Genomic DNA, 23,488 nt, shown 5'->3' on the forward strand with positions numbered 1-23,488 from the left:
TGTAGTAGTTGTAGTAGCAGCAGTAGTAGTAGTAGTAGTAGAAGCAGCTTATTCTGCGCCTGGTACCTAGGAGGAACTTATATATCGGGGAATCTCCTAAATTCCCAAGTTCAGCAGTGATAACACAGAAAAGTGGAATACACTGACCATATCATTCATAAATAATCGTCGTAGGCATTCCAAGCACGACAAGCTCAGTCGATGATCAGTTTGCTACTGGCAACTGCAATGCGCCGGAGATATAATGCGTACATGTAACCTTGACAAACGCCCCAGCCCCCCAAATCTAATGCAATGGTTATACATTTCTCCACATTGACCAAACACACCATTGTATAACTGTTTAGATAACACCAGAGAGCGATCAAACTCCCAGAACCAACCGCCGTACTCCTCTGCCTTGGTTTCATTCATCCACGCTTCTCCGAACAACTGATTTGTCCGCGTAGCGCACAAAGCGCCTACCTACATGGTTATCCACGTGAGACAAATAACAGCCTTACATAAAGAGAGTGACGGGGCTAAGAGCCAATCGGCGCCTTTTGACGGCGGTGACGCCCAGCTTGCATAGAAATAATGTGCTTGTGGCCAATAGATAGGGGCTGGGGGAGGGACGGGGGAGGAGCCCGTATTGAGGTCATCGCCAGCGCTGAGGGATTCAGGGCAGCAAGAACGAGAAAACGCCGAATAGTGTAGAGTGCAGTGTGTCAATTCACATATCGAGAAGCGCTGTGCGAGGAACCGGGCAAGACCTAACAATTCAACTCACTTTTGACAAATCTCTTCGGATTTCTCTAGAAACGCAAGGATACATTTGGACAAAAAGGTTTGCACTTCATTCTGAGTTATTTAACTATTTGTTATGTTTGGAAGGCTAACTATGACAGGAATTGAACCTGCGTAGAAAGAATGTGCCGGTTATTGAATTTCTTCTGTAAAGTTGCTATTATTTTGGTGATGGACTAAAGGCAGGTTGACGCTTATTTCTTTCAAACGTTAGTCTTCACCAGTGTAAATGTACTCAAATTGATGCGTAGTTTAATAAACTATGTAAAAAATGTATTGCATAACTGCGTTACTGTGCGGTCAAATCCGGTCAGTGGGCTATTGTATAGCCATATCCACACTCATATAGAAATTTACAAGGGGTCCTTTTATGACAGTATATGACATTTTCATTTAAGTTCTTTTCCCTAAAATTTGTCACAATACGAATCTAGTACACGATTTCCTATACGAATACTTATATCGACTAGAGGAGTCAAATACAAATTGAATTGTACCTTACAGTAATAACTGGGATACTGAGTCTCAGTCCCAGCAATAGAAAACCCGACATGCATATTGCTGGATGTCTCTGGCTTATCGTTTCATAATATTTCTGAGTAGTTAAAGCGGCGCATGGTGTTGCAGGGCTCGCCTCCCACACACACACCGGCAACGCAGGCTGCACACGTAACTGCCTCTGAAGTAGGTCGATCGCCGTTGGGTGAAACCAGAGCCATATGACATACTCTCCAAACCCACCTGCCCAAGGCTATTTCAGCTATATCGATCGCCCTAATCAAGGTCGGTCTCATTCACTTGTAATAGAAACACATGGATCACCCAAACTGAGCATTTTGCTATTGTTACGCGTCCAGCTGGATTACAGTATAATGACAATATGATTGCAATAATTATTGGTGTAATTTAATGCCACGCATCATGTTTATGTGCAAATATGCTACTATATAATAGTATGCTTTAATGAATAAATAATGTGAAGCGGGTTATTGTGGGACAAACGAGCAATATAAACAATTGAATTGACTTTATCGTGTTGTCATTGTTTTCTTTGAGTGTGAAATGACTTTATGAGCACATTTATCTTTGGCTAAGGTGGGTGATGTTTGAAAGAATTTTTCACGCACATCCCTGCAGCGCGTGAGTTTGGTCTAATTTAACCTGAATGACAGTAAGAGTGAGATGGGGGTTTGTGAAATCGAGTCAGTCTTGGAGGCTGCGCAGTTTATCCGCTCAGTGGAGGCTACTATGTGGACTGATTTGGACTGGCAGAAAAACAGGTTGTTACAGCTGACCTAGTCTCACACAAAGGTGCTCCAGATACGCTAAGCTTGCCTTGGTGTGAATGCTGTCAGTCACACTGTACAGCTTCAACCTCAATGATAAACTTGTCACCCCCTAATCATTCAGTGTAAGTCTCTGGAAGCATTGTAATTAATAACCCAACAATGATAATCCTAAAGATGTATCAGTGACTGCGATGGGCTGGCCCCCCATCCTGGGTTGTCCCCTGCCTCATGCCCATTGCTTCCGGGATAGGCTCCGGACCCCCCGCGACCCAGTAGGATAAGCGGTTTGGAAAATGGATGGATGGATGTATCAGTGATGTATCGTCTTAGCTTATTGGTGAGCATTTCTCAGGTCCAGTCCTGATGAGCAGGGGCCTGACAGTGACTGCACGGTACGTTTTTCACTGTACAGGCAGGTTGCAGCACATGCAGATTAAGATCTCTGGCTTCAAACTTGGTGGTGTACAGATAGGCTGGTGATTGCCCACCGGGTGAAGATGAAAACCATCTCCAGACTCAATAATGTACCTCCAGACAGGCTAACTGCTGCAACTATTGGAAGATCCCCTTCGCAGCATGGATAATGTACTCCATGTACTATTTGGAACAGGCAGCCCGACAGAGGAATGAAGTCATTTCCCCCCTTTAAAAATGTCTCGGAGCTGCCTGGAGTTTAAACGCAGCTGAATGCTTTCCCAGGCGCCACGGGTGAGGCGCTGACGTTATTGTGGGGTGGAGCGGAGCGGCGCGGAAAGCCCTTCCCTACTGCTGGCCCTGCTGGCTGCCGTAACCGTGTGGGTGTGAGCCTGCATATCTCCATTCAGAGCGCCTCATGCGTGTGACCGGTGAGTGGTGGCTGGTGACGCACGTAGAGAATCGCCGCAGGGGAGGAAAGAATGAAGTAGCATGCCTAAATGAGGCCAGCTTGTCAGCCCGGGCTGTGCTGCCTCCACAGACATGCCCTGGTGCCTGAGAGGAATGCCGGAGAGCCTAACGGGGGGGCAAGTCAGGAAGCGGTTACTGCCCAGCCAGCTGGCTGGGATGTGTCTGCTCTGACCAGAACAAAGGGTCAAACTAAAGGAAAAGGAAGCTTCCAGAAGCATTTCCTCCCAACACTTTCTTCTCAAATGGTATCTTTGGGTGGAGGAATCAGTGGGTGAAGCTTTGAACTTAGAGCTGCAGGGACGGAGGTTCGAATCTTGCCTTTGCTTGGTGCGTGCAGGGTTTGCCTGCTCTCCACACGCCGCAGGAATTTCCCCTGGGTGCTCCGATTTTCTTCCACAGTCTGGAGACATACAGTTAGTCTAATCTAACTCTCTGGCACTTAACCATCTCGCCTATTTGACTCTCCCTGCCGGCCCCTGGAGGATGGGCTCCCACTTTGAGTCTGGTCCCTCCCAAGGTTTCTTCCTTCTAGGGAGTTGTTCCTTGCCACTGTCGCCTATGGCTTACTCACTGGGGGCTCTGGGTGAGGATGCTGTAAAGCGCTTTGAGACAATGTAATGTTGTGATAATGCGCTACATAAAAATAAATTTGTTGTTGTTTGTTGTAATCTCTGTTTGTATGTGTGTGGACTGGCGTCCCGTCCAGGGTGCACCCTGGCCTTGTGCCCTACGCTGCCTGGGACTGGCTCCAAGGAGACATTGATGCATGTCACCGATACTCACTGATAATGCATTAACTGGCCTTCTCTGGACAAAGTCACCAAAGCGTGTAATAAACCCAGGTTACTCAACTGCCAGGGCAGGGATTAAAAATGTCCCGCGTTCCATCTCTTGCAATACTGGCACATGCCGACCCAGTTGTCTCTAACAGTTATTCATTCTCCCAACAGCCACCCGCACCAGCTGCACTGGGTACCCGATATTGGGCAACAGTCCATAGTCCGCTGTTCTTTCACCTTTTCAGTGAGAGACCTTCTCATCCTAGCTGGACTGGGCCCAAAAGCCATACTTTCCTGGAGGCGGATCTGTCTCTCTGGCTGTGTTCATGAGTTCCAAATACGCCTCTGAATTCCCGAACCTTTTATGGAGAAAGAGACAAAAATTATGTAACTCCTTATGTGAATGCGGCTGCTTGTGCTTTGTTCAATTATATAAATCACTGCTGTGACGCAGTAAGTTCTAAAACTTGTTAAGGGATGTTTATCAGGCTGATTTGGGTTAATTTAATGTGGTAAGCATATCTTCTTTGTGTAAGTTGGTTTTTTTAAGTAAAAACTAAAGTGAAAAATCTTTTATTAGGACTGGTTTTTAATACGGAAACCTGGTTCTAGTTGCCATTTTAAATAGCAGCCCATGATATGTGATTTTTGGTTTATCCATTTGTTAGGCCACTCATTAAAAAAAATGTCCTTTTTCATGGGTGCTCTATTTTTTCTCTCATTAATTTATTAGTTATAATTCAGCCCAGGGCAGCAGCAATGTCGCCTCACGCCTCCTGTCGGCACTGACGTCTGAATGTGTGACTTCTTGAACCCATGGGGAGGTGGGATCACTATGAATGTCTCAGTCGCTGGATATTTTTATCCAGGGGAATGTGGTAAAGTAGCCAATGAGAAGTGAGCCATTGTGAGTATGGGGGCTACTGGGGAGACCTGGAACCTTCCTTCAGATGGTGACCTGTCAGCAAATGGGGAATCTCATTTATTCCCAAACTGTTGGCGTAAAGTAGCCCAGCTTATAAGTCTGGCTTCAGTATATGTAGCATTTTTGCATACATACTGGTTCTTCTGCAAGTACAGGTTAGCCTTTCGCATACCGGTCGTCACCGGTTTGTCCTTTGATCAGCCAGCTGGGCACAGAGCCAAGGTTTGTGCTGTGGAGCGTCAGAGAGGACAAAAGCAGGCACCCATCAGGCTAATCGTCACTCTTCACGTATGTCAGCCTCATCCGCAGTCCTATTTCGGGGAGAATCCGCTGTGCTGCTGTGACCTGTGGATGTTGAGCTCGAATTATGCTCAATCTCACCCGTTTTTACCATTGAGAATGTTCAGGAGCAGTACAGCTGGAGGTTGATCTGAGTGTAATTGTATTTCCATTGATATAATTATGTTTTATTTTTTTTATGACTATGGCTATGAGAGAAAATTAAATCAACCCGACAATGTTCTCTCAGGAGTGGAAAATAAAACCGAACCGAAATAACTACGTCATCGTTGGCACTGCAGCCTCCAGGCTAAGTCAGCATATCGACCTGTCTTTGATTCTGTTATCTGGCCTGTTCTGAATTTGGCTCCCTTCCCTAATGAGTTTAGCGTAGCAGCCGCTCTTATCCCCACCGGTTCCTGCGTTCACAGATAGCATGTGCTCCTGGCGTTGCTCTTGACGTTTCTCTCCGTGACCGGCCCCCGTAAGTCATGCCAGGCACTTGGTGCCTTGAGGTCAGGAGCTTCTGCGGCTGGCTGGATCCTGCAGCCCCTGTTCAGCTGGGGGGGCGGGGGGGGTGCCGAATGCATGGTACTGTTTGCGAGCTAGATCACCCATCTTCGGTCACCAAGGGCTTTCCCGAATCATTTCCACCGTGAGGCAGCTGGCGTTGGTGAACCTTCAATCCGTGTTCAGTCAAGCTTCTCTGACAGGTGGCGGCTGAGTCCAAAGTTCAACACTGTGCCATCTGTGTCGGTCACCCAGTTAGGCAGCAAGGCGAACGTGTCTCTCTTATCAGTGTTCTGTTCTGCGCCTTATCTCCATCAGACCTTGTAACCCTCATGTGTGCACTCATGTGCTTTGTGAGGTATGTGTGTGTGTGCGCGTAATTATTACATTGTGGGGACCAGATTTCCCCACAGTGCGGTAACCTGTAACTTTTTACCTTGTGGACACACACACACACACACACACACACACACACACACATTGTGATTATATCTTTGTGAGGACTCTCCATTTATTTCTATGGGGAAAACTCTAATACCAACAATGAAGACCTTAACCCCTACCCAGCATTAACCTCAGTAACAAAACACAAGACTTTTGGCATTTATACGTTTTTTGATTGCATTCTCATATCATTATGAGAAGCTGAAAATGGTCCCCACAGCATCAAAATAACAGGTTTTTATTACATTGTGGGGAATATTTGGTGTGTAATGATAAACCTCGCCCAGCGCTGTGCTGGACATCGCAGTGAACTGTTACTGATTCACACCTGGCCTGTGTGATACTAGATAACAAATAACTTTACAAAAAGATGAGGACTCTGAAGCTAATTGAATGATAGTTCTGATAAAAATATATATTTTTAAAACTATCCACTCACTATCCTGTAATATATATAGGACACAGAGAACACAGAGTTAACTGACCACGCTAAATATAGTTGTCAGCTGTATGCAGTAAGTACATATGTCACCCAAGCCAGACACTAAAAGTACTTATGAAAGTACATAGCGTTGTGAAAGGTTCCTGGAATGAAGTTCTCCATGGCACTTCGCCCATCTTCATTTATGGGTAGTAAGTAAGTAGGTACTTATATAGCGCCTTTTAAGAAGAAATGGCATAAAGTGCTTCACATGTAATAAAGACAATCAAAAATCAACAGATATCCTGTCTGTACAAATAACTTTTGAGATGCTGTTTAAAGGAGCCCACACTGCGGGATTCACTGTGCGACTTTATCTTAAAGAACCTGTCGCACAGCAGAATGCGATTCATGATTGACGTCCTTATTTTGGGGCTGATTTGGAGTCAGTGTAGGATGCAGTGACACACATCGATTTACCTAGTATGCAACACGGCGATTATTTTTTTTTTTTTTCATGCTGCGTGGTACAGAGCCATTACATTAATTAAACAAACTGGACTTTGAGGGTCAAACGTGCTTGAGCACGGTACAGATCACTAGTGTAAGTTAAAGTTGGACCTGGAGATAGTAAGAAGGTCTCAGTTGGAAAACATGAGCGTGCTGATGGCTGAGTCTGGGGGTCAAAAGGTGACGGGTATAAGTGGGCACCTGATAGCTTAGAGTCTCATAGGCAAGTAAAAGAATCTTAAAATCTCTCATATTTTACTGGGAGCCTGTAGGGAAACCAAAGCAGGAGAGAGAGGCTCTACAGCTGGTTCTGCTTAAAAACCTAGCGGCAGAATCTTGGGCCAGCTGAGGTTTCTTGAGAGCTGACTTTGTGAGGCAGGTGAATAGAGAATTACAGTAACTTGAATGAGGTGAAATGGAAACATGAATCGTGGACTCGAAAAGAGTGAGGACAAGGTGACTCGATTTAGCGAAGTTGTAAATAACGTGAACAGAAAAGCGACTTATATTATATTTAAGTGCCTGTCAAAAGAGAACACCCAGATTTTTAGAGGATGACTTAAAACTAGAAATGTGGCAGAGAACTCAACCGTACCTTTGAGCAGTGTTTTTCATCCCAGGAACGTGGACTGTCTTGGTGTTCCAGAGGAGCTGGCTGAGACGCACTGCCCTAGAGGTTACGCTTTCTGGGCCAAGATGATGCACTGTGCACTGACCAGAATGCACACTTAAAAGAATGTTATTAAGCACCCTTTAGAGATGCTGTACTATGCCTCTTACAGAAACCAGACTGGAACTGCTCAAAAATACCTCGAGCCTAAACGATCTCTAACAGTTTCCCCATCACACCTTTTTCTGTAATTTTGCAATGCAATTTCAGATAGATATATGACTTTCTGGAAAGGAGGGATCAGGGTTAGAGTTTTTAGGGAATGTTGAACTATACCTCATTTGAAATTAGATGGAACACAAACAGAGGTAAGGGAACAATTAATAGTGCCAATGGCATTCAAGTAAGTGTTTCAAATGAGGTATATGAATGATATCAGGTGGGGAGGAAGATTATGGAGGGAAATGGGTGACCGACCGGCCTTTAAGGCCTGTTATCAGGAGAGCAGTGGAGTCACAGGCCTAATGTCAGCAATCTTGTTGGTAGAAAAGGACAAAAGCTTGACACAGTCAGAGATGGCTGGTGTAGGTGGTGCTATACCAAACCCAGTTTTGTTAACAGAATCTATTAAAATCTTAGGGTTACATCTGTTTTTAGAGACGTCAGTAGAATGGTATGCAGCTCTGGCATACTCAATCATATTATTGTACCTGAGAAACATCAGGTCTTTTAAGTGGAGATGAAATTGAGTAGATCTCATAATTTGTTTTGGGAAATTGAAGGTGCCCCATGTTGACATTGTGATTGTGCTGGTTATTCGGGTTCCTGCAAATTTCCAAGATACACCTCCTCCTGTCCTGTAGTCCTGGGGAAACAGCTCAGAGGATCTTCGGTCTGCTGCATGTTTGCAGCTGGGGATTCTGGCTGAAATGACTGCCTTATTGACTTTGCTACTCCATGGGTGAACTTTGCATGGCCTTCTTTGCTTTGCCTCTCCTTTCTGCTGTTTCTGTGGCCCACCAAGGGACCCCATGAACCCCCCCATTACATCACCACATCTTAGAGTTATAATTGTCCAGCACACTGGGGGAACTGGTCTGCAGCAGTCCTCAAATAAAGACTTTAGCTTCTATTTGCAGACCTTGTTGCCTGGCAGAGAACCATAAAAGGTGGTCTAAAATAAATGTGGACTTTGCTGACAGTTACCAGTTAACCAGTGCAAATTAACCAACACTTTCTTTGATGTTCCCAGGGACTCTCTGCTGTATCACTGCAACATGACTCTGGAAGACGATTGGTTGGGCCGCTTCTAGTCCTGCCAGTGTGCCTGTTTCCTCATGTCTGAAGATTCCGAGCCAAAGGGGTACTTGTACTCAGCCCTCGAAGGGCAGGATGGGGGAAGCCACCACCCGTTTGGGGAGGGGAGCACGGCGGGCCGTGGCTCCATGGGACAACTGCACCTGATGAGCGGCTTTGCTGAGGGACGGGGCCGTGGGCGGGCCGGGTCAGAGCTGGGCCTCGCATCTGAGGGCAGCGACAGCAGCAGCCAAGACCGCAGCGCCTCGCCCCATGGCGACAGGAAGCGAACACGCTCGCTGCATGAGGACGTGGAGATGAAGAGCAGTGGCTCCAGCGGAAGCGGCACCGAGTCCCACGGCAACGAATCCCACGGCAACGAGTCCCACGGCAACGAGTCCCATGGCAACGAGTCTCATGGAAACGAGTCTCTGGGCAGCTCAAACGGCAACAGCAAAGACTCTGCCCTGCTAGAGTCATCTGGGAGCAATAAAAGGTCAGTGACTCACTTTCCTCATTGAGAGGGAGTCGCACCTATGCGAAATCTAGTTTAATGTCATATCTTTTTGTGCTTATGGCTCTGGAATGTGATGCTAAATGAATCGTTTGCGGCAGAATAAGCCTCTCCTACTTGGTGGGAATTTGCTTTGGCAACGTGGTGTTTCGCGTGTGTATTGTGACGCAAGAACAGGAACACGCGGATGGAGCATGCAGCACGTAGGCTCGTCTTCCTCTGAGATTATGCTTGGCTCTCTCTACGAAGCCACACCCACTGTCCTGTCAGGGCAACTGCTTATTCGACTGTTGCCTGTCAATCACGGTGATGGGAGGGCTGAGGAGGTTTCCGTGGCAATCTTTTTTTTTTTTTGTCTGTAGAATGGATTTTGGATTCCTTCCAGACTGTACTGCCTGAACCAGGGCGTTTACATAGTCAGCATGTTCTTTTCCATTTTCGTAACTGCCGTTACCATAGCTAGTGGTAAATAAAAAAAAAACAATTCCCCTTGCGGTTTTAGTCTGGAATAAAGTGTCCTCTCCAAGCCTTGGAAGTAGTCCGCGTTCTTTTATTTGATCTGCCTTTCTTGTTCCTGTTTTAGGGAGGGCTTTTGTCTCGTATGACACCTGGAGGGAGAAATAAAAAGCTGTTATAACTTGTCTAATATATGTAATTATAATTTACTGGTACTCTGGCAGAAACATGAATGTGTTGTGTGCAGACTACAGGGACTTGTTTACATAATTCAAGTTCAATTTCTCTATTTCTGTTTCTAAGGATATCTGTCAAGGTACTATAATAAGCTCCTTTTCTGGCTCATTTAAGACTCAGTTAACCTGCTGGTGTCTCACCAGCCAGTTTGCATTTACTTAGACACGCTGTCCTGCATCTGCACCTCATAAGTAGTTTATCTATGGTGTGTACTACGCGAGACATATGCTCTACTTTTTCTGGAGTGCCAGAGCAGAGTGACAGAAAGTGGTTTCAGGTGACATAAACAGACCGACAAAATATCCAGGGTAAGTATTTTAATCTGACCCGGTCTTGAGGTTCAAGCAGAACAGCTGAACCTTCTAGAAGATCGGCTGTTAACAGCGTATCCCTTGTTATGACCCACATGTGGCCATCTCAGTGGACCCTCGAAAAAGCCATCTAATGGGAAAATGATCACTGTCCGCAGGAATGCTGCTGAGATTCAGCTTACACTGAGTAAAATGCCAAGGCTTGTGTCATCTAAGGTCTTCCTTTGCCCTGCAGCTCCAACTCCCACAGTCCTTCACCCCCAAGCAGCTCCAATGCCTTCAGCCTTTTGAGTGCCAGCTCTGAGCAGGACAACCCATCCACCAGTGGTTGCAGGTCAGTTTTGTTCACACACACATGCATGCAAATGGCCTGGCACAAAAGCAGGTGGTCATTGCCTTGGAAATTGTTGTGACCCACCGGCCCTTAAGGGGAACTTCCTCAAACCATTGTGTGATGTGTCTATTCTTGTGTTTCCCCAAGATGTACCAATCTGTGGACACTACTGTGTCTTAGGCTTGGGGTAAGTATGTGATGAGTGCATGTCTGTCTCATGCCGTCTACAGTAGCGAAGAGTCCGCTAAGGCCAAGACACAAAAGGAGCTGATCAAAACGTTGAAGGAGCTGAAGCTCCACCTGCCCTCGGAGAAGAGGAACAAGCGCAGCACATCCAGTACCCTCAACACGCTCAAGTATGCCCTGCACTGCGTCAAGCAGGTCAAAGGTGAGGGCAGTCTGCAGTGTAGAAGGAGATGGCGTCATACCGTGAAAGTTTGTGATGACTTGATGGTTTTCTGAATTGGTTTGTTGACTGAATAGTAAACAGAAGTGTATGGCACTCCTTGGTAACTCTTATTTATGTATGATGCAGCCAATGAGGAGTACTACCAGATGCTGATGATCAATGACAGCCACCCATTGGGTTTGGATGTTTCCTCTTACACCATTGAGGAGATCGACAGCATCACCTCCGAGTACACCCTCAAAAACACGGTATGTGGACCCCATCAAGATTGCTTACGGCTCCCAGCCATCAAAGTCACACACGGCAATGAATATGTCTTGCAGCCTTCAGTCCTCTGATGGTCCTCATGTTCTCGCATGTTCATGCATGACAGGACATCTTTGCCGTCACCGTGTCCCTCATAACGGGAAAGATCGTTTACATCTCAGACCAGGCGGCCTCCATCCTCAACTGCAAGCGGGACGTGTTCAAGAATAGCAAGTTCGTGGAGTTCCTGAGTCCCCAGGATGTCAGCGTCTTCTATAGCTTCACCACGCCCTACCGCCTTCCCTCCTGGAGCGTGTGTACTGGAGCAGGTATCCCCCAGACCGAGGCTCATTCACATCCGCATCTGGCCTGAGCCCTCAATGCTTTGTCCATATTCACCCATCTCCTGTTAAAATCATGTAACTTATTTTGCTTTTTGCTCCTATTCCAGAGTCTTCCCCCTCTGATTGCCTGCAGGAGAAGTCCTTCTTCTGCCGGATCAGGTATGCATGGATGCCAGGCCTTGCCATCTGTTCCTGTGTTTTTATGCATCTCTTCTCCCTTTTACACGATTGAGGGGGGAAGTTATTTTAGTCGCCTCGCGCCATACTTGGAAAAACTTGCTTTTGTTTTTTGAGTTCAGCGCTGCCCCCTAATGGGAAAAGGAGGCATTTTCTGACCCGATTTTGGAAGAGAATAGTAGAACGACTATGGGTGGTGGGAAAAGTGAAACATAAGTGCAGCTAGATTACCACACTCTGTCGGGAAGCTGCTGACTGATTCAACCCACTCAGCGCTGGTTGCTTCTGGGTTAAATAAGGCAGTGGGATAATCTGGCCCACTGTGGAATTTGAAGCCTCGGCTGGGTGCCGATTTGCGGCATAGCTTCATCAAGCACAGCCTGTTTACCCGCAAAGCTTAGCATCCTGTTGCTAACCTGGCGATGTGACTGTTTACCCATGTGTTTGTGAGGTGTCGCTCAGCTATGTGCTCATCCATCCAGCGGAGGTCGGGAGCACGAGGGGGACCTGCAGTACTTCCCCTTTCGCATGACACCATACCTGATGAAGGTGCAGGACATGGAGCGTGCTGAGGACCAGTTCTGTTGTCTGCTGCTGGCCGAGAGGGTGCACTCTGGATACGAAGGTACGCCTCGCTTCCCGAAAGCGCGTCACCTGAACGGGTGTCTGTCTTTCACTCACCCTGCATAGTGTATTCGGTTCTCTAGTGGAGTAGAGGTGCCTCTCAGATCTAAGTGTAGGATCCCAGTGAATTAAGGATGTTATATAACCTTGCTCTCTTTTCTTTTTTTGGCTGCACAGCTCCGAGAATTCCCACAGACAAGCGGATTTTCACCACTACGCACTCGACGAACTGTGTCTTCCAGGACGTGGATGAAAGGTGAGTGGGAGGCATCCAGTACAGTAACGATAAAACTCCAGCCAACATGTTACGGTCCTTCTTTTAACCACTTAGGGGAAACTCTTACGCAGGTTTGGCACCCTAGTGTGTCAGGATGGATCTGACAAGGAACACTCTGTAACTTTGACAACCACATTCTAAAGTGTGTGTGTGTGTCTCTCTCTCTCAGGGCTGTCCCTCTGCTGGGGTACCTGCCACAGGACCTCATTGGGACACCAGTTCTCCTGCACCTGCACCCCAGTGACAGGCCCATCATGCTGGGTGTCCACAGGAAGAGTGAGTCTTACACTCAGCCTGAGCCAGAAGGCAGAGAAACGCACTCAATTAACCATAACCATCGGCTCTGTTATGAATAAAAATGCCATTCAAAATCATTTGAGATGGAGGGCATATAGATGGAGTTGTGTCTAGATTGTGTTTTTTCTTGACTAATGATTGTGGTGAGTCAGAGTGGGGCACTAATTAGGTAAGCTGTCCCTGGTGACCGTGCCAGGACATTTATTTAACCAGCAGGGGGCACTCTTGTATTAGATAGCAACATAGCCTTCCTTTGTAAAGTAGCAATCTTTAGACTGGTATTTCCAAGAAGAAGACTAGTTATAACAGTAATAATATATTGCCCAGATAAACACACTAATGTGTCCTTCATACGTTGATGAGTTTTAACAGTTTGTGTGAATACTTTATACAAATTATTTGGAAACTAATGCTCGTTAGCAGCGATAGGAAAGTCTAATCATGTCATCCTCCACCTGTGGCAGTCCTCCAGTTAGGCGGCCAGCCCTTTGACCACTCCTCCATCCGGTTCTGCGCCCGCAATGGAGAATATGTCACCCTGGACACCAGCTGGTCCAGCTTCGTCAACCCCTGGAGTCGCAAGGTGTCCTTCATCATCGGGCGACACAAAGTCCGCATGTAAGGAAGATTGACCCCCCTCCAACTGTCTCTCATATGCCATCGCTGTGATAAACCCAGGCTGCCCAGGCTGCAGACTCTGCCGTTCCAGGGAATTCTGGGTAGTATGAGTAATGGTCGGCGTCTCTGTCATACTCGTGCAGGGGTCCTGTGAACGAGGACGTGTTCACACCGCCACCCTTTGCCGAGGGGAAGACCATGGACCCGGACATCCTGGAGATCACCGAGCACATTCACAGGCTCCTGCTGCAGGTGGGTCACTGGGGGCGGAGCCTTGGGCCATCTCACACCCAACGCCGCATGAAAACACTACACGAATTTATGAAATATTTCGAATTTATGAAATATTTCTCAGATCAAAAACTATCACAGACACGATGACTGAGAAAAGTGATGAACCGAGGCTGACTGGGCCGCAAAAACCGCCTGTTTCTGAATGATGTGGTTGATTTATTTTTTGTGTGAAAATGGCCTTTTTTTGGTCATGTGGTCGCTGGGGAACCTCGTCGCCTGTTTGACCCCTTCTGTGCTGCATCTCCTTAGCCCATCCATAGCTGCAGCTCAGGATCCTACGGTGAACACCTGCTGAACGTGGAGAGAGTTTCTGGGGAGAGCAGCAGCAGGGGCAGGCCGGAGGAGGTCGAGGCTGAGCAGGCCAAGCCAGTGAGTGCCATCTTCATCATCATCATCATCATCAATGTGTCCACTGTTACTCGGTTAGCCAGGTCAATCTCTCTGGAGTCTCTCTGCACCAAATTATCTCGGGTGCCTAAGAGATGTAGCACTATACACAAGAACCTTGAATCTTGACATTTAGTCCTAGTTTTCCATGCATTAATAAAGAAGCATAATAATTGCATATAATAAAAGCATAATAATAATAATCTTCTCTGTGAATAAAAAGGGGGGCACACAGAATTAGAAGCTAATCATGAGTTATCTTCAGAAGTTAATAAGTATGTCAGAAAGAACCTTTTAAAATAGATTTTCTTAATTATAAAACAGGATACTTTCTAAAAATTAGCTTGTAGCATCTCTTTATCGCCGCTACTTTTAGCCGTCATTAGTTGACACAAACACAGGCCGAGCTCATTGAGACATTCCGGAATGTCCTGGAAAGTCTTCACTCTTGATAGGATTTTGGAAAGGCTGACACTGTGTCCTGCTGTGCAGCGCACGTTTCAGGAGATCTGCAAGGACATCCACTCGCAGAAGAACCCGCAGCAGCAGATTGTCACGTCCATCTCGGCCAAGGTCGAAGCAAAGAGAAGCCCTGGTGGTAAGTGGGCAGTGCCCTCTGTATCTATGTGTGTTTTACTTTGTATTTGTGTGCAAGTATGAGTCTATCCATCAATGAAATACACGTCTATGAGCAGGTGGTGCAAGGCCAGGTGTGACGGCTCAGTGAGACGCTCCAGTGATGTTTCTTCTATAGCAGGAACCCAGCAGAAGAGCCCAGCGGTGAGGTCTAAAGCAGGGACTCTGAGCTGGAAGGAGGACTTGGTCGGGCTGGAGGACCGTCCCCCAAGGCTAGACGAGCTGTCCTATAAGGACCAGACCATCTATTCCTACCAGCAGCTCAGCTGCCTGGACAGCGTTATCAGGTTAGGTCTACTTGCATTAGTTTGGATGATAGTGTTCAGGGGCAATTAGTGTCAGCGACAGACAGTATAAACATCTGTGAACTTCAGGCTGGAGAAACAGTCACTGATAATCTACTCAGAGAAAATGATGAACTTCCCAGTTTTGGGGACTCTGAGTTGGATCGATGGCTTTTTGAGGAACTTGTGGTGATCAGGATCTCATGTACGCATGTGTGGTGCTGCCCCGCTTCAGGTACCTGGATAGTTGCAACATCCCTGTCACAGTGAAACGGAAATGCCAGTCGTCCTCCAATACCACCTCGTCCAACTCTGATGAGGACAGGCAAAAACTGCCCAGCAATCCCCTACCTGGGTCCAAAGGTATGACTCGGCCCACTTCCTTATTCTGGCATACCCCCCCTGCCATTGCCCGAAAGTAATTAAACTCTGACCAATGGTAGATGTTGCACTTATAGAGGCAGATGGCCAGCTATCCACCATCAAGGAGCCGAAGAAGGCAGACAGCGGGGCGGTAGTGGGATCCTCACTGGCGCCACTGGCGCTGCCCAGTAAGCCGGAGAGTGTGGTGTCCATCACCAGCCAGTGCAGCTACAGCAGCACCATCGTCCATGTGGGTGATAAGAAGCCCCAGCCTGACTCAGGTATTTGTTTTATGGGATTCCCTTTCTCTAAACGTTTTTACATAATGTTTCCCATACGACTCTGCAAAAGTGGGTAAAGAACATTGATGGATGGATGGATGGAAGGGTTCTACCTCTCTAGTATTTTATTTTAATAGGGGTGTCTGAAATGTATTTACTTCTAGCTGGAGCTTTCATATGTAATCTGTGTGAGGTCATGGGGCTGCGTGTGAAACCGCATTTTCTTGTCACAGAGATCATCGAGGATGTGACTGGCTCGGGGGAGGCCACAGAGGGCCTCGCCTCTGTACCACCCCCCAATGCAGTATCATCCCCAAGCCAGGAGAGGGAGCCGTACAAAAAGCTGGGCTTGACTAAACAGGTCCTTGCAGCGCACACTCAAAAAGAAGAGCAGACCTTCCTGTGCCGCATCCGCGAGCTACGTGGCGTCAGGTCCTTCCAGGCGGACTGCTCCCGCTACCTGGACCGGCAACGCTGCGCAAACGGTATGACACATTTAAGCATGTGAAATGTGTTACATTAATCATCACTGTGTGGACTCTGTAAACATAATGGCCATAAACATACAGCTAATAGTGTTTCCAGGATACCATGGGCTGGGCATTTGGGTATGTTGGGTATGTAGTAGTGTTCAAATTAAAGTCTTGAAAGGTCGTCGACTGAGGTGGGGGGAATACTCCTGGTACGACTAATGATTGGTTAAATTTGGTCGATCCCTGTTGGGTGGGCAGTGACCCCCTGTAGCCCTGCCTCCAACTTCACGTTATATTCCAGAAATATGTAGCTACTCTAAATACCTTTCCTCATTACGCTGTGAGGACAAAGCAGCGGCAATGAGAATTTTAGACCAAGAGACTTTTTTGTAATATGCAAAGTCACAGCTAATCTGAATTCCAAGCTATTCTAATTTGAATAGAAGATATTTTAATCATATTTCCTCAGTGAAAGCTATGCCGCATCATAAAACAAATGCTTTAAACAAGGTATTTGAAGAAGGCATGCAAACAACTAAAGAACAATTCAATTGTTCTTTTTTTGTAGAAGAAGCCAGAATCAAGGGGCCATTTTTATGTCTTAGCACTTTATTCTCATAGGTGATTATATTATTTAATATTTTATATTAGTTTAACATAGTTAACATATACTATAAAGTATACTATATATGCTAAAATACTATAATGTTCTATTTTAGACCAGTCGTGTTTAAGTAAAAGTCACGGCATCAGTTACAGATCATCATTCAGTTTGTTTAGCATTAAGTTTTCAGGATTTTAGCTTTTGCATTTTTTGTTACAGATGTAAATTCCTTAAAACTCCTGTGTTGGACTGATATTTAAGTGAAACGAAGCCAAACTGTTTGTTCACGCTGTCCCATGCCTTCTTCTGCAGGAGGCCCCGCCCCTGTAGTGAAGAAGCAGGGTGTGGCTGACACAGAGGCCACGCCCAGGGCAGGGGGGGCGGCCGTGCCCAGGAAGGGCGGCCGCAACAAGAAGACCAAATGGAAGAGGGCTAAGAAGCAGGAGTCGTCGGACAGTACGGCGTCCCACGGACAGCAGCCCCCCCGCGCCCCCCTGGCCAGCCTGCAACAGACGTCCTGGTCCACGTCCGACACGTCGCAGTCGACCTTCCCCATGGCCTACCCTGCCGTCATGCCCGCCTACCCCCTGCAGCTGTTCTCGGGGCCCAGGGCGGACCCGGCTGTGTCCGGCTTGGGGGAGAGCCAGTGCAGTCAGGACCCTCGCTGCCCTGTCCCCCCCTCACCCTACACTGCCCCAATGGTCACACCAGTGGTGGCCTTAGTGCTGCCCAATTACGTATTCCCTCAGATAGGGGGCGCTCTGCGCCAGCCCTTCTACTCCGAGGCAGCCTCCTTTCCACTCCAGGCCACATTCCCTCCGCAGCCGCAGTTCCCTCCCCAGGCGGCGTTCCCAGCCCCGCCCACCTTCCCTCCACAGCCGCAGTTTCCTCCCCAGGCGGCGTTCCCAGCCCCACCCACCTTCCCTCCGCAGCCGCAGTTCCATCCCCAGGCGGCGTTCCCAGCCCCGCCCACCTTCCCTCCACAGCCGCAGTTCCCTCCCCAGGCGGCGTTCCCAGCCCCGCCCACCTTCCCTCCGCAGCCACAGTTTCCTCCCCAGGGGACATTCCCGGCCCCAGCATTCCAATATGGGGCCCCAGCTGAGTCGCCCAAGGCCCCAGTGGCAGGGCCCCGCGATGCTGCGTCCCGCTCCTCCACGCCCCAGTCGACGCGAGACCAGGCCTCGCCGCCCCTCTTCCAGTCCCGCTGCAGCTCGCCACTGCAACTCAACCTGCTGCAGCTGGAGGAAAGCCAGCGTTCACTGGAGCACCAGGAGGGAGCTGCACCCTCTGGTGGAACGCAGGGGAACAACGTGGCTGAGAGGGGAAGCAGTTCTCCCAAGGCCGACAAGGAGCTCCAGCCGGTAGGAGCCCCTGTCACTCATTTATCAGTCCCATCGTACACATTAATGCACAGCAACAACTCTCTTGAGAATGAGATTTTATCTCATTTCTTGTACTATATTTGACAAAATGCTAGTAATTATGCTGGGAAAAGTGTTGACCTACAAGCTATAATAGACATGTGCTCCGGTGGAAGTTTGTGTCCTACTCTGCTTTAGCCGTGTCATCTCTGAGCTACTAAAAGATGCAGCAGCCTTTCACTAGCTGTGACACATTCCGTAGTTCTCATAAGGCACTTCTGTTATGGGCAGAGACATATATTGCATAACACTCAGAGTTGCAGGGGATTGTGCTCAGCTGCCCTCTGTCTGTTGTGTTATAATGTGCCGGTGATGGTTGCTTGACCTCTCTGTGACCTTGGCGCCCCCAGATGAGCCCCACATGTGAGGGTCACCTCAGCGATGGGCACTCCTCCTCCAGCGACCTGTTGGACATCCTGCTGCAGGAGGACTCCTGTTCTGGGACTGGCTCGGCCACCTCAGGCTCGCTGGTCTCCGGGTCCAATGGGTGCGGCACGTCCGCCAGTGGCAGAGGTCCGTCCATGATTCCAGCTCAGCCCGGCATGTCACATGACTTATTTTGTTTGTCTCTTTGTTTGTTTTGAGGTCTAACCACCAGTTATCTTTGATATACTCAGGGAGCAGCCACACCAGCAACAACAGCAGTAAATACTTTGGCAGTGTCGACTCGTCACAGACCAGCCAGCAGGGGGCGACGGTGCACAACAATGAGGTCGAAGACCCTGCGGGTGGAGCGCGCTTCAAATGTGTACTACAGGACCCCCACTGGCTTCTCATGGCCAACGTGGGTCAGGCTATGATGATGACCTACCAGCTGCCCTCACGGTGAGTGGCCAACGAGTGCTGACCCCCCCACGTGTTCCCAGGGCGAGAGGAGTACCTCTGTGTATGAGAGACATGGTAAACACTCTTAGGCAGTGCTTCCTAACCCTGGTCTTGGCTGGTTGTTCAGCTATCTTTAGCAAGCTAGCAACTTCAGGTTATACAAGGTTAGATGAGGCTAAAAACTTAACTGGGTCAAGAGTTATGCTCAGTTCAGTAAGTTCAGTAGCGTGCGACCTTAAAAACGGCATGAAAAGCTCATGAAAGTGAGCCTGACCCAGGTGAGGATAGTAAGTACAGTGCCGAGCGGCTGCAGGGAGGATGCAAGTGAGGAAACCAGTAAAAACCAACAGCAGAGGGGAGATGGTATGCAGTGGAGGCTCCGGGAGTGGAAAAGCATCTGTGTAACTTCATGTGATGCATAGTTATGCATAGTTAGATCCTATTCGTCGGTAGATTAAGTAGCTGTGAAATTGGTGGTACATCTCACTGGTCTGGTGGCAGTGTGTAGTTCAGCGGACTAAGTCTCTGATCAGAGGGTCACCGGTTCGAGCCCAGCGTTGCCAGTTTAGTTACTTGTTCTCACCTGTCAGTGTGTAAGATGGGGTAAAATGAGAAGAGAATTTCCCCACAAAGAGTAATGAAGTATCACTATTTTATTATATTTCATTCAATGATCAGTCAAAAACAATGGGGCTAAAAATAGGATCTGCTGCCCCCATGTGGACAGGTGACACCTTGTCAACTTAGTTCAACTTGAGTGCTTGAGAAAGTCTGCCCACACTGGGGGCAGTCAGGACCAGGACTGGGAATCCTAAAGCCACACACTTAAAGCCAGTTCGTACTTCGCTTTCCCACATACGCTTACAGGCGGACTTCATATATGCTGGTGGGTGCTGACTGCTCATGTGGAAAGAAATTGATCTGGAGTTTTCAATAGGTGGCAGCACTGACTTTCACAGAACAGATGTCAACCATGAAAGAGTAGAAGAAATAAGAATTATTCTGTAGGGGGTGCGGAGGAATCCAAATATGTAATTTTTTTATACTGTGTCCAGCAGTTATACTGCGGGATTTTCAAAAGCAACACTGAAATATTGGTGAAAAACTGTTTACTTTGGGAGAATAAAAATTTTCTAATTCTGATTCAGATTCTGAAATTTGCTGGGGGGTGGTGAATTCCGACTGATTTTGTGACTGTCCATAAAAGTTTATCCATTTCACTACAGTTCTTGTATTTGTGTTTGTTGCAAGAAATGCCTGTAGGCTCCGTGTAATTTGACCGTCTTTGTGTCATGGGGGCCCACAGGGACACAGAGAAGGTGCTGAGGCAGGACCGAGAGAAACTGCAGCGCATGCAAAAGAGCCAGCTGCGCTTCACTGAGGACCAGAAGAAAGAGCTGATGGAGGTACATCCATGGATGAAGAAAGGACGACTACCCAAAGCCATCGATGTGCAGGTGAGCCTCTGCAGGCCATCACTCTGGAATTAACCTGGGCAGAGTCTGGGCAGAGCGGACCATGTGACCATCAAGACTGATCCTATAGTATCGAACACCGCTTTACAAATCAAGCCAATGCAAAATATAGCTGGGAGCTGGTGGCTTTCTGAAAAAGTCCTGAAGAGAAACTGTAATGCCTGCAACTGGTGCCCATAAGTGCTTTCACACTGAAGTTTCCGGAACCTGGTCCTTGGGCTGTCTTGACTTTCATAACTCCTGGCCAGATTTGTATGTCACCTTCCCACCATGCAACAGGAACTGGAACCGTTATGCTAAATAAGTATGGCAGGCGCATAAAGTTCATAGGTTAAACTTCATTTGAAATTCATATGAAAATACACCACCAAACCAAAACATTGCAGGACGAACAAGTTGTTTTTTTAGTTATTGGTTAGTTATTGGGGGGATCGATCTCAATCAAAATGGGACACAGCCTTTTATTTATATTTTATTTATACAATCCATGATTTGTTTGTGATTCTTATTAAATGTAGCCTGCAGATCCATCCATTTCATTTTCCACAGAATTAAAAAAAACAATAATGTTATTCCTGCTAACAAGCACTAGCAAGTTTCACTGCTGGTACCAGCAATATTAGACAAAAATATTTTGCTTATTGATTGAATTTTCTGATGCAGAAACATGGAAATGCAAGCAAAAATGCACTGAGGCACAAACATAATTCCATATGCTCAGTTTTTGGTCCACTACTTCTACCTTCTTTTCCTGCATTTCTGTGTAACTTCTGGTGCTTCTGGTCAACCAGTCGGCAAGTTTTCACTGTAAGCGCCTCCCCAGTAGTTTGATGAAACTAAAAAAAACTTAATGATAAATGAAAAGTACCTAGTCTGGAGAAGGGACTAAAAAAGGGTTCCGGAACTGCCTCTGAGGAATTACAATGAGGCCGAGTTCCTGCGGTGTGGACGTGACAAAAGTTCTGGTTCCTGAAAAAAGTTCCAGTGATGTGAAAGCACCTCATGTCTGATCAGGTCTCTAAGTGGATTACAGATGTAGGCAGATATCTGGACGATCACATTTCATGGTTCCTCACTGTTGTGTCCTTGAGCAAGGCTCTTAAGCAGAGATGGGCTAACCCTGCTCTCACTAAGGCTTGCTTTTGGCAAAAATGTCTGCTGATGTAAGTTTATGCTTCTGAAGATCTGAATGTCAATATCATTGTAGCTCAGATGAATAGAAAAAAACCAACAATAGCAAATTGAATATGAATTTTCACGCGAGTGCCCTTCCTTGAATGTCATTTGGATGTAATCATGGCTTATCTTGTTTTGGCCACAGGCCTGCATGTGCTGTGAAGAAATCGGTTCAGCCCTGATCGAGGAGGAGCCCCCGGACCTGGATTTGGGAGACACAAGTGACGGGCCCACCCAGAAGGGCAATGAGGGCACCCCACTGGCCAGTGCCAGCCCATTGGCCACTTGAGGCGCCCCCCCACCACCACAGAACTGCTCACCACCTCACTCTTCACTGCTGCAGGAATCCAGCCATGAGGACATAACAGGCCCTCCCATACCTGCACGACACTATACCTCAAGCCTAAGTGAGGTGAACGTAAAACGTGGCCGTGTGATAGAACAGGCACTTCAGCAAAACACAGATTATGCTGTTAGGCAATGGGGAGAAGCGTGACAGCGGGCTGGCTCTCAATATGCTACCGGCACATGCGGACGATGACTGACCACCCCCCCACCCCCGTTTGAACTGTTTGCGGGAGTGGGGGGGAGCACCAGCTAGCAGGATAGTGTCAGTTGTCTAGAATATGGTGATCTATAACAGAATATTAATTTACCCAGATTCAGCCTGTCAAATTCCTCACTCTCTGGCCTTTGAGTTTTTCGTTAGAAGGAAAAAACGGAAACGTTTGTTGAGTTTGAACTGTCCGAATCAACACATGTGACCTGGCGTGAGTGATCTGGTTATTTTTAGTCACATTTTCTACGTCGGGTGCAAATATTTTTCCAGAAACACAGCACCTCTATGTCCTGATATGTGAGACTTTCTACTCTTTCTTGAGCTTTTATTTATCCAAATAGAACATTCAGGAACTGCAAAGCACACGTCAGTAAAAGGAGGAGGACTTTGTCTTCAGGCGGTTCAAGCAGATATAAACAATATATATTTTTATAAAGAACTAAATAAAATTACACCCTGGAAAAAAATACAAGACCTTTCAGCACCGTTGTCTGTGTTGTGTCGTCTTAAATGTCTTCGCATAAAGTGTAATATTGGAGGTTTATGGGGACCAGCCTTATTTTAAGGAGTTTCAGAGAACCCAGAATCAACCATTACAGTCCGGAAAAAAATGGCCAAAGTGGTATCATAGTATCTTATCCTGATCCTCTCCTTTAACAGCTAGTCCCTACTTAGGGATAAGGTGAATATCCATTGAAAAGTGGCATCCAGTTAAGAGGCTGTCTTCCCATGACTCTTAATCCATGATTGGATACTTCTACTGGAAAGCCTTTTGTGCCATTGTACTTAATTTTGCTTGTTTCATTCCCAGCATTTTCTAAGGTAGTTTACCCGTCCCGTCCCCCATGACTCGCTCTGTAATGGTGTGGAGTGTATTTAAAAGAAGCTTTGTGTACATTTATTGTTCTATGTTGTCAATACAAAGACACACAACAGTGAAACATCACCTTAAATGGATTTCTGTCTAACTGCACATTTTAAAACAGACATTTTGGTGATTATTTACTTGTATTTGTTTTTTATTGTTTGATAGAGAATGGGGATGTTTCTTGTTATTTTAAAGACAGATTGTCATGAGATGTAAATATTCTTCATAAGCAAGAACTGTAATTAAACTTATTTTAAATATGTA

The 23,488-nt window shown here is 47.0% G+C and overlaps 1 protein-coding gene across 4 annotated transcripts; it reads left to right on the forward strand.

Annotated features, from left to right (window-relative positions):
- The first annotated feature begins 667 nt into the window (after positions 1–667).
- Positions 668–23,488, forward strand: LOC125717156 (period circadian protein homolog 2-like). 4 transcript variants are annotated; one of them, XM_048990136.1, is made up of 24 exons: positions 668–826; positions 8,691–9,230; positions 10,488–10,586; positions 10,817–10,974; positions 11,122–11,243; positions 11,369–11,570; positions 11,693–11,744; positions 12,245–12,387; positions 12,564–12,642; positions 12,833–12,939; positions 13,425–13,578; positions 13,722–13,830; positions 14,122–14,241; positions 14,752–14,857; positions 15,014–15,182; positions 15,415–15,542; positions 15,623–15,823; positions 16,057–16,308; positions 17,213–17,765; positions 17,820–18,261; positions 18,672–18,834; positions 18,939–19,146; positions 20,453–20,603; positions 21,943–23,488. In XM_048990136.1, the coding sequence occupies exons 2-24, from the start codon at positions 8,776–8,778 to the stop codon at positions 22,084–22,086; spliced, it is 4,317 nt and encodes a 1,438-aa protein (XP_048846093.1). In that variant the 5' UTR covers positions 668–826; positions 8,691–8,775; the 3' UTR covers positions 22,087–23,488. The 4 variants fall into 4 exon arrangements, with proteins under 4 accessions (XP_048846093.1, XP_048846089.1, XP_048846091.1 ...); XM_048990132.1 differs by having other exon boundaries at positions 17,213–18,261; XM_048990134.1 differs by having other exon boundaries at positions 15,638–15,823; positions 17,213–18,261.

Source organism: Brienomyrus brachyistius, chromosome 21 (assembly GCF_023856365.1).
Source record: "Brienomyrus brachyistius isolate T26 chromosome 21, BBRACH_0.4, whole genome shotgun sequence".
NCBI classification, from domain to species: Eukaryota; Metazoa; Chordata; class Actinopteri; order Osteoglossiformes; family Mormyridae; genus Brienomyrus; species Brienomyrus brachyistius.

What these genes read in the sequence shown, in the direction of transcription:
- LOC125717156 (XM_048990132.1), top strand. Translation starts at nt 8,776, where the DNA reads ATGTCTGAAGATTCCGAGCCAAAGGGGTACTTGTACTCAGCCCTCGAA. An exon ending in TCCTTCTTCTGCCGGATCAG is followed by an intron (nt 11,745 to 12,244) that starts GTATGCATGGAT and finishes TCATCCATCCAG; the next exon opens with CGGAGGTCGGGAGCACGAGG. An exon ending in TGCCTGGACAGCGTTATCAG is followed by an intron (nt 15,183 to 15,414) that starts GTTAGGTCTACT and finishes GCCCCGCTTCAG; the next exon opens with GTACCTGGATAGTTGCAACA.